This window comes from Gossypium hirsutum, chromosome D03 (genome assembly GCF_007990345.1).
Source record: "Gossypium hirsutum isolate 1008001.06 chromosome D03, Gossypium_hirsutum_v2.1, whole genome shotgun sequence".
NCBI lineage: Eukaryota > Viridiplantae > Streptophyta > Magnoliopsida > Malvales > Malvaceae > Gossypium > Gossypium hirsutum.
Window position 1 is genome coordinate 46,856,326 of NC_053439.1, and position 9,591 is coordinate 46,865,916.

The following is a 9,591-nucleotide window of genomic DNA, read 5'->3' on the forward strand; positions in this document are numbered from 1 at the left end:
AATCTTCATTGACAATTAAAATATATTAAAATTTAAATTTAAATAAATTTAGATAAAATTATACCTAATCAAACTTAGGTATGTATAACCTTAAATCAAAATAAATTTAGACAAAAATCTTAATTCAATGGTAATACAATTTAAAAAGATTAATCTCAATTTTTAATAAAATTACAATTAAACAATTTTTTTAAGAAGAACACTTTTTGAGAAAAAATATAAATTGATTTCAAACAAAAGCAACATTAATGATGATTGGTTTGAATTTTCCTAACAATGGGGCCCTAAATCCATCCTTGAAGAGATAGACCCCCTCCTCTTTAAGTACCCCCCCCCTTCACCCTATCCCTTAACACTCACCTTCAACCCCCATTTCTCTTCGGCTATAACCCTCGCTGCCTCTCTACTATAAAAAAGAGAGCGAAGATTTAGACTTTTATCATAGTGTTGAAGTAATTGAAGGGGAAAAAAATGGCAATGGTGAATGTAATAAGCGTTTTGATCTTTATCTCTTCAATGTGGATGATGGGTGAAGCTAGAATCCCAGGAGTTTACTCTGGTGGAGCATGGCAAAATGCCCATGCCACCTTCTACGGCGGTGCTGATGCTTCGGGCACCATGGGTATGTTATGTGTACCTTCATTATCCCCCATTTTTGCCTCATTTCACTCCTATCCCTCAAATGCTTCTAAAAAAACCCAGTCCTTATTTCACATATTTCTTTCCTTGCAGGCGGGGCTTGTGGCTATGGGAACTTGTACAGCCAAGGGTACGGAGTCAGCACGGCGGCACTGAGCACGGCATTGTTCAACAACGGGTTAAGCTGCGGTGCTTGCTTCGAGATAAAGTGTGGCAGTGACCCAAAGTGGTGTCATTCGGGGAGCCCATCCATCTTCATCACGGCGACCAACTTTTGCCCACCAAACTATGCCCTCCCAAACGACAATGGGGGATGGTGCAACCCTCCTCGCACTCACTTTGACCTTGCCATGCCCATGTTCCTCAAGATTGCTGAGTACCGTGCCGGCATTGTCCCCGTTTCCTACCGCCGGTATGTGCTCTGTTTCTCATTTGGTTTTTGGTTAATTAGACCAGAATGGTTAAATTTTACACTAGTCCTTCAACTACAGAAAATTTCAATTGGTTGCATTTAATGTGAAAATGAACAGCTGGACTGAAAAACAGAATATGATTAGAAGGGTTAAATTGAAACGAATTGAAGTTGAAGGATCAAAACGAGTAATGAAACCTCAGTTTTAGTTATTAACAATACTATCTATTTTGGCATACACAAATATTAAATGTTTAATTAATGCTGTTAATGCATAGGAAGCCTATTTATTTTCGTTATAAAAGATTAAGAGTTGTGTCGTATTTATGATGCAAGCTTGGGTGAGGTCTGTGTCAGAGCGGAAGAGTTATTACTGTCTATCTCTGGCCACTTTCAATTTTACCAAAATACCCATATTCTTTCTCCTCATTTACTCACTAACCTTACCTGTTTTTTTATCGGACTTAAGTTTAGAGTCACATGTTGGTACGTGTGAATATATTTTTATTTAATTAAAAAACATTCATTATAAAATGAGAGGACGACAGCACAGTCTCCAAAGTACTTGAAGACCAATTTTGGAACCTTGATTCTTGTCTTGTTGAACAAAAACCAACAATCATGCTCCGTGTTCCATGTTAAAAAATAAGGGCTCACGGTTATTATATAATTACGCAGGGTGCCATGCCGGAAGAGGGGAGGGATAAGGTTCACAATCAATGGCTTCCGTTACTTCAACTTGGTGTTGATCTCCAATGTCGCGGGTGCAGGGGATATCGTGAAGGTGAGCGTGAAAGGCTCGAGGACCGGTTGGATGAGCATGAGCCGGAACTGGGGTCAGAACTGGCAGTCAAATGCGGTTTTGGTTGGTCAATCACTATCGTTCAGGGTGACAGGCAGTGACAGGCGCACTTCTACCTCTTGGAACATCGTTCCTGCCCATTGGCAGTTTGGTCAAACATTCACCGGCAAAAATTTCAGGGTTTGATAGATTTTGCAACCCCTCCCCCCCCCCCAAAAAAAAAGTTAGCAATTATTAAGTTTAACCCCCATAGAACTTTAAACGAAGTTTAGGGTTTTATTAGAAAAAAGGAATTGAAGCTTTCCCACCATAATCCATCACACCGTTTTTACCTTTGATCTAGGGTGAAGTTCCATTTTAACCAATTGGACTTGGTGTTGCTTACACTTCTTTCCTAAGGAATAGGGTTTTTGGGTGTGGATGTCAATTGAAATTTTAAGTACAAGGGTTTTTTTTTACTTTTAACTTTTATTTTGCTTTGTATTGTTCTGTGGGATGAATTAAGGGTGCGTTTGGTTCGCTGTATTGGATTAGAGGTGTATTGGATTAGAAGTGTATTAGGATTAGAAGTGTATTGGATTAGAGGTGTAATAGCTAATCCACTGTTTGGTTGAATGTAATGGAATAGAGGCGTAATAGTAATCTTGTGTTTGGTTGAATAGAATAGAGGTGTAATAGCATAATGGAAAAAACTAAAATGACTAGAATACCCTTAGCATAAAATTGTTTTGGTAAATGATTATTGTTATTGTTATTTAAATTTTAATAAGATTATTATTATCAGTAATAAATATTTTAATCATATTTAAACATAATTATAATTAAATATATTTTAATTAAAATATATAATTTAATAAAATTCTTATAATTAGCAGAAAATTGTTTTGGTAAATGATTATTGTTAATGTTATTTAAATTTTAATAAGATTATTATTATCAGTAATAAATATTTTAATCATATTTAAACATAATTATTACTAAATATATTTTAATTAAAATATATAATTTAATAAAATTTTTATAATTAGCAGAAATTTGTTATTGTTATTTAAATTTTAATAAGATTATTAATATCAATAATAAATAATTTAATCATATTTAAACATAATTATTATTAAATACATTATAATTTTGGTATATAATTTAATAAAATTTTTAATAATTTATATTCTTATATGAATTTACTCAAATCATAATATATGATAAATGAAAATTTGAAATAATTAATATTAAATATATTTTAATTAAAATATATGATTTAATACAATTTAAAATAATTATTATTAAATATAATTTCATAAATGTTCTTATGAATTTATAAAAATAAAAATATAACTTGAGAATTATTTTCTGCATAAACATAATTAACTTATACTAAGAAAAAGTTAGATGAAAATGAAATTGTACATCATAATCCATATGTTATATAGTTTTACAACATCAAAAAGTTTGAACATTGATATTTAATGGTGAGAAAGAAATCTTCTGACCTATTCCAATCGGGCAACAGAAGGTAAACTAAAGAAAACGATCATTTGATTTGGATGATCGGGAATTTTACTCAAAGCATCATACCGCTGATCGTCGGTTAAACCTTCAATTGACCATAAGGCTGAATATAAATTTGAAGCTTTCTCTTCCATCTTCTCTTCTGACTTCTGCTGAACTACCACCTCGGAGGCAATACTCTTACTGATTTTATCGCCAACGGCCTGGATTTTTTCCCCCAACAAGGTGGCAGCCTCCTCAAATGAAGAATACCCACCATGTATGCATGTAAGGAAAATAATATGTCAACGAACTCTATCTAAGACATTATAATTGCTAAGCCTTTGAATTGATATGTTCAAAAGGGAGTTCAGCAGTGAGCAATATTATTTTCATCAAAGATCCAATAATTGAGCCATATGCCCCATATGACTTGGTACTAAAATAAGCATCAACATTTCTATCTTACTGTTAAAGAATCATAATGTAGTTTGAACCTCTGAATAATAATGATAGTTATTGTCTGAGTATATTGGTGGTCGTAAAAATTATCACTCCATTTTTTCCTTAAAAATGCAATTATTTTATTAATTTACGAAAATCATAATATATGATACTATAAAATATAACTTAACATAATTATTATTAAATATATTTTAATTAAAATATATAATTTAATAAAATTCTTAATAATCAATATTCTTAATAATCAATATTCTTATAACAAAAATTCAAAGTAATTTTTGACGGCTAAAATGTTAAGACTACAATTGTGATTGTTGTGATTGTTGTTGTATGTGTGACTGATTCAGATTCTATTCTTTGCAAATGAATATGATTTGAATTGTTAGATGCACACTGACACTGCTATTGGAACAGCAAACATGGTTTTTTTACAAACATAAAAGAGTAATTTGATTGAATTCTAGTGCAGAGAATCAGAAGCCCAAATGGAACATTTTGTACTAACTTTTTAAGTACATAAATAAACCTTTAGAATCCTAGGATTAAACGAATATAAAGACAATAAAATTAAACATGGAAGGAGGGATTGTTCAAGGAAATGAATTCAATCTGGTTTCTTCAAGTTGAGACAATTATCTGCTGCTTGACTGAATAACTCCTGAACCTGTTTCAGTTCCTTCACTGGTAAGGAAATAACATACAGATAGTTAGAACTTTAAACTGGGGAGCTTAATTTCTCTAGGTAAAAAAACAACATAGGTTAAAATCTGCTATTAGTCCCTGTACTTTGATTTGCTATTTTAAAATTTTGAAGCGGCAAATAGATTATTGCATTACAAATGCCATGTCAGCTTGCTATTTTAACATATTATTCAAAATAAAGAAAACCACTTAATAGATTTAATGACTGTCATTTGCTTTAAGATTGAAATTTTGAAACTTGAAAAATGAAATGACTAAAAATGTTCCTGTCAGATAACATGGACTAAATCTACAACTTTTAAGCACAATAAAGGGCTAATAGTAGAATTTAACCAAACAGATTTAATTGCTGTTAAGACTACAATTTCAGAATTCGAAAAAGTACATGTACTAAATCCACAACTTAAGCAAAGTACAAAGTCTAATAGCTGAATTTGGCCAAACAACACATATATTAGTAGATCAAAATGAACTGAAAGTTTAAAAGAATGAGAGATGAAACAAACATCCTATGTCTTGCATACAACACAAATGCCAGAATCAAAGCAAACTTAGCCACTGGTCAAACATATGTTGAAATTGAGCAGCCTAACTCACTCTCTTATTTATCTATAAGAAGATGGAAGATGCTTATGTTTGCTACAACACTACTACTCAATGCATATATGGATTCGGGGAATATAACTTTTCAAGGACTTGGAAAAGCAAATCACACCTAAGACAAGTCTACATAAAAAAGAATGTAAAAAGGATGCGGGAAAGGTACCAGCAGCCTCCAGTTGTTTCTGAAGTTCTTGGCCTACAGCATCATTTTCAGCCTAGACAACAGGGGTAAAATGAAAATGAAAACAGAAAATTCCAACAACTAATTTAAAACGAACAACATTATTGAACAAACTATATTACTTGAAGTTCAGCAATCCTTCTAAGTTGAGCAAACCACAATCACAATTTACATGTGAAAACTAGAATAACAGTTAGCTTCCATCAAGATACAGTATTACCAATTAAAAAAAATATCGTCCATATCAATAAATTCATCAAATGGCTTCTGAGTGACATACAGATTAGACGTTCCTTCTACCATTTCCATCAGCAGCACTAGAAAAAGCAATTCTATCTAGCTTTTCAAAAATAACTAAAACTAAAGAATTGAAAGGGCAAGGGAAGGGATCGTAAAATGGATTTCGATTCAATGTGACATGAAAAGTAAACATTGGTTCTAAATAATTATAATGATAGGTTAAGGAACATACTTCCATTGTAGTGGTGAACTCCAACTTTGCACAACATGGCATAATACTCGATCTCCGACTTCCTAAGAGGAGGGCAGTTGTTGGCAATAATAATCAACTTACCTACAACACACAACAAAATAAGTATACATGTCTTCCAATGCTCAATCAACATTATATTAGCAACACAAAGGGAAAAATCGATTTTCAAACAAAATCTGTTTAAACACTATCTCCCAAAATGGAATTCATTCACTTTTAGTTTACTATTCAAAACAAGAAATCAAACCCATCATTTTTCATATAACAAAACAAACTACAAGTGACAGAGATGTTCAAAACAACAACCAGATTGCTCGACATTTCAATATGGGAGAGGAATAAGTTCAATTTTAAAGAAACAATGGAATACCTTTGGAGCTTCTGAGAGATTTGACAACAGTTTTGTAACCCAAAGTGTATTTCCCACTTTCCATAACGAGAGCCAATCTGTTGTTAATGCTCTCATGGGTCTTCTTCTACATCAAAATACCATCATCAACAACATAAAAATGAATTAGCATGTTCGGCTATAACCCCTTCACCCTATCCCTTAACACTCACCTTCAACCCCCATTTCTCTTCGGCTATAACCCTCGCTGCCTGCGAAGATTTAGACTTTTATCATAGTGTTGAAGTAATTGAAGGGGAAAAAAATGGCAATGGTGAATGTAATAAGCGTTTTGATCTTTATCTCTTCAATGTGGATGATGGGTGAAGCTAGAATCCCAGGAGTTTACTCTGGTGGAGCATGGCAAAATGCCCATGCCACCTTCTACGGCGGTGCTGATGCTTCGGGCACCATGGGTATGTTATGTGTACCTTCATTATCCCCCCATTTTTGCCTCATTTCACTCCTATCCCTCAAATGCTTCTAAAAAAACCCAGTCCTTATTTCACATATTTCTTTCCTTGCAGGCGGGGCTTGTGGCTATGGGAACTTGTACAGCCAAGGGTACGGAGTCAGCACGGCGGCACTGAGCACGGCATTGTTCAACAACGGGTTAAGCTGCGGTGCTTGCTTCGAGATAAAGTGTGGCAGTGACCCAAAGTGGTGTCATTCGGGGAGCCCATCCATCTTCATCACGGCGACCAACTTTTGCCCACCAAACTATGCCCTCCCAAACGACAATGGGGGATGGTGCAACCCTCCTCGCACTCACTTTGACCTTGCCATGCCCATGTTCCTCAAGATTGCTGAGTACCGTGCCGGCATTGTCCCCGTTTCCTACCGCCGGTATGTGCTCTGTTTCTCATTTGGTTTTTGGTTAATTAGACCAGAATGGTTAAATTTTACACTAGTCCTTCAACTACAGAAAATTTCAATTGGTTGCATTTAATGTGAAAATGAACAGCTGGACTGAAAAACAGAATATGATTAGAAGGGTTAAATTGAAACGAATTGAAGTTGAAGGATCAAAACGAGTAATGAAACCTCAGTTTTAGTTATTAACAATACTATCTATTTTGGCATACACAAATATTAAATGTTTAATTAATGCTGTTAATGCATAGGAAGCCTATTTATTTTCGTTATAAAAGATTAAGAGTTGTGTCGTATTTATGATGCAAGCTTGGGTGAGGTCTGTGTCAGAGCGGAAGAGTTATTACTGTCTATCTCTGGCCACTTTCAATTTTACCAAAATACCCATATTCTTTCTCCTCATTTACTCACTAACCTTACCTGTTTTTTTATCGGACTTAAGTTTAGAGTCACATGTTGGTACGTGTGAATATATTTTTATTTAATTAAAAAACATTCATTATAAAATGAGAGGACGACAGCACAGTCTCCAAAGTACTTGAAGACCAATTTTGGAACCTTGATTCTTGTCTTGTTGAACAAAAACCAACAATCATGCTCCGTGTTCCATGTTAAAAAATAAGGGCTCACGGTTATTATATAATTACGCAGGGTGCCATGCCGGAAGAGGGGAGGGATAAGGTTCACAATCAATGGCTTCCGTTACTTCAACTTGGTGTTGATCTCCAATGTCGCGGGTGCAGGGGATATCGTGAAGGTGAGCGTGAAAGGCTCGAGGACCGGTTGGATGAGCATGAGCCGGAACTGGGGTCAGAACTGGCAGTCAAATGCGGTTTTGGTTGGTCAATCACTATCGTTCAGGGTGACAGGCAGTGACAGGCGCACTTCTACCTCTTGGAACATCGTTCCTGCCCATTGGCAGTTTGGTCAAACATTCACCGGCAAAAATTTCAGGGTTTGATAGATTTTGCAACCCCTCCCCCCCCCCCCCAAAAAAGTTAGCAATTATTAAGTTTAACCCCCATAGAACTTTAAACGAAGTTTAGGGTTTTATTAGAAAAAAGGAATTGAAGCTTTCCCACCATAATCCATCACACCGTTTTTACCCTTGATCTAGGGTGAAGTTCCATTTTAACCAATTGGACTTGGTGTTGCTTACACTTCTTTTCTAAGGAATAGGGTTTTTGGGTGTGGATGTCAATTGAAATTTTAAGTACAAGGGTTTTTTTTACTTTTAACTTTTATTTTGCTTTGTATTGTTCTGTGGTGTGAATTAAGGGTTTTTTTTTGTTAATTTTAATTTTAGTTTTGTGGTAAAGGAGAAAAGTGAAGAAAAATAGGTGAGGACTGAAGTGGCTGCACAAAGATGTAGCCCGCAGCCCAAGTGTTGAAATGTAGTACTGGATTGGCAAGTGTCTCTTTATATGTTTAGTTGAATTTATATATATATCTGGTTTGTTTCTTATTCAATGTGCTTTATTTTGTCTCAATGTTTGGGTTGTATTATAAATTAATATTAATTTAATTAATTTATATTATTTTAATTTTTTTTTGTTTTTTTTTATTTTAACAAAAGTTAATAAAAATATGCATATTATAAAATTTGAATCCACATTAATTGGATTAATAAAAAATTAAATTTATCACTCAATTAAAATTTTATTTTTAATGTTAAATTTGTTACTTTTAGTGGTATCTATATATAAAGTGATTGATTGAATTAATGTTATGAGTCAACTCGACATCAATTCAATTATAAAATTATTAAAATATTTTTACTTTAAAAGGTAATTTATATAATTATAAGAGTACTTTCATTCTTTTTCATATATCTATATAGTCTTCGAATAAAAAAAATAAAAAAATTTATTTGAAAATCGAATACAAAATCAACAAATTCATATAAAAACTCTTTTATTTATAACAAAAATTATTTTCATTCAACCATATTATAAGTGTGATAAAATTTAATATGTTATAAAAAGATTCATATAAATTGAAACCTCAATATTATATTTTATAAAATCTTTTGATATCAATATCAAATCATCAAAAATGGAACCAAATAGAGATCCAAAACCCCTCAAAATGTTTATTTATCTAAATAGTAATATTTAAGAGACATGAGATCTTACATATTTTATTGACCCCAACGTTACATCTTAGGTTACTTGGATATTTTCCTTAGTGTATTTCACAATTTATTTAATAATTGGATTTGTTTATAATTAGTTGTGATTATATATGCGGTATGTTTGAATAATCTTTATAAATTGAGTGTAGTTAAAGTTAGGGATGAGTGTTCGACCGAATTAAGTTAAAAAAAATTGAGTTAGTTGAGTTGGTCAGCTAAAACTTGATTTGGAATTTTCTTTTCAAATTGAATCAAATGAAATAAAATTCTAATCAAATTAAGTCAAATAATTTGTCCTAGTTAAATTAAAATAAAAGTTAAACATGTCAATTAAAAATTTTGTTGATAATAAAGACTAAATTTCAAGCTACAATATATAAATTTGAGACTATATATTTGAAAACTCTTTCA

At 32.9% G+C, this 9,591-nt stretch overlaps 3 protein-coding genes across 6 annotated transcripts; 2 read left to right on the forward strand and 1 right to left on the reverse strand.

Annotated features, from left to right (window-relative positions):
• The first annotated feature begins 364 nt into the window (after positions 1 to 364).
• LOC107950151 (expansin-A4) lies at positions 365 to 2,059 on the forward strand. Its single transcript, XM_041090288.1, has 3 exons — positions 365 to 622; positions 733 to 1,051; positions 1,730 to 2,059. The coding sequence occupies exons 1-3, from the start codon at positions 472 to 474 to the stop codon at positions 2,037 to 2,039; spliced, it is 780 nt and encodes a 259-aa protein (XP_040946222.1). The 5' UTR covers positions 365 to 471; the 3' UTR covers positions 2,040 to 2,059.
• LOC121215541 (expansin-A4) lies at positions 372 to 8,027 on the forward strand. Its single transcript, XM_041090289.1, has 4 exons — positions 372 to 480; positions 6,448 to 6,589; positions 6,701 to 7,019; positions 7,698 to 8,027. Exons 1-4 carry the CDS (start codon positions 472 to 474, stop codon positions 8,005 to 8,007), a joined length of 780 nt encoding a protein of 259 aa, XP_040946223.1. The 5' UTR covers positions 372 to 471; the 3' UTR covers positions 8,008 to 8,027.
• LOC121215542 (60S ribosomal protein L30) lies at positions 4,283 to 6,571 on the reverse strand. 4 transcript variants are annotated; one of them, XR_005911459.1, is made up of 5 exons: positions 6,347 to 6,571; positions 6,156 to 6,261; positions 5,765 to 5,866; positions 5,275 to 5,326; positions 4,283 to 4,487 (listed from the first exon to the last, which is right to left on the reverse strand). XR_005911459.1 is itself a non-coding variant. In XM_041090291.1 (4 exons), the coding sequence occupies exons 2-4, from the start codon at positions 6,249 to 6,251 to the stop codon at positions 4,411 to 4,413; spliced, it is 225 nt and encodes a 74-aa protein (XP_040946225.1). In that variant the 5' UTR covers positions 6,252 to 6,261; positions 6,347 to 6,571; the 3' UTR covers positions 4,283 to 4,410. The 4 variants fall into 4 exon arrangements, 2 of the variants coding, with proteins under 2 accessions (XP_040946225.1, XP_040946224.1); XR_005911458.1 differs by lacking the exon at positions 6,347 to 6,571 and having other exon boundaries at positions 6,156 to 6,278; XM_041090291.1 differs by lacking the exon at positions 5,765 to 5,866.
• Positions 8,028 to 9,591: the final 1,564 nt, after the last annotated feature.

Excerpts from the sequence above, each read along its gene's own strand:
- LOC107950151 (XM_041090288.1), top strand. The coding sequence starts at position 472 with ATGGCAATGGTGAATGTAATAAGCGTTTTGATCTTTATCTCTTCAATG. Across the intron at positions 623-732 it reads TGATGCTTCGGGCACCATGG|GCGGGGCTTGTGGCTATGGG; the intron begins GTATGTTATGTG and ends CTTTCCTTGCAG. Across the intron at positions 1,052-1,729 it reads GTCCCCGTTTCCTACCGCCG|GGTGCCATGCCGGAAGAGGG; the intron begins GTATGTGCTCTG and ends ATAATTACGCAG.
- LOC121215541 (XM_041090289.1), top strand. Across the intron at positions 6,590-6,700 it reads TGATGCTTCGGGCACCATGG|GCGGGGCTTGTGGCTATGGG; the intron begins GTATGTTATGTG and ends CTTTCCTTGCAG. Across the intron at positions 7,020-7,697 it reads GTCCCCGTTTCCTACCGCCG|GGTGCCATGCCGGAAGAGGG; the intron begins GTATGTGCTCTG and ends ATAATTACGCAG.
- LOC121215542 (XM_041090290.1), bottom strand. The coding sequence starts at position 6,219 with ATGGAAAGTGGGAAATACACTTTGGGTTACAAAACTGTTGTCAAATCT. Across the intron at positions 5,867-6,155 it reads ATCTCTCAGAAGCTCCAAAG|GTAAGTTGATTATTATTGCC; the intron begins GTATTCCATTGT and ends TGTGTGTTGTAG. Across the intron at positions 4,488-5,764 it reads AGTTCACCACTACAATGGAA|TGAAGGAACTGAAACAGGTT; the intron begins GTATGTTCCTTA and ends TTTCCTTACCAG.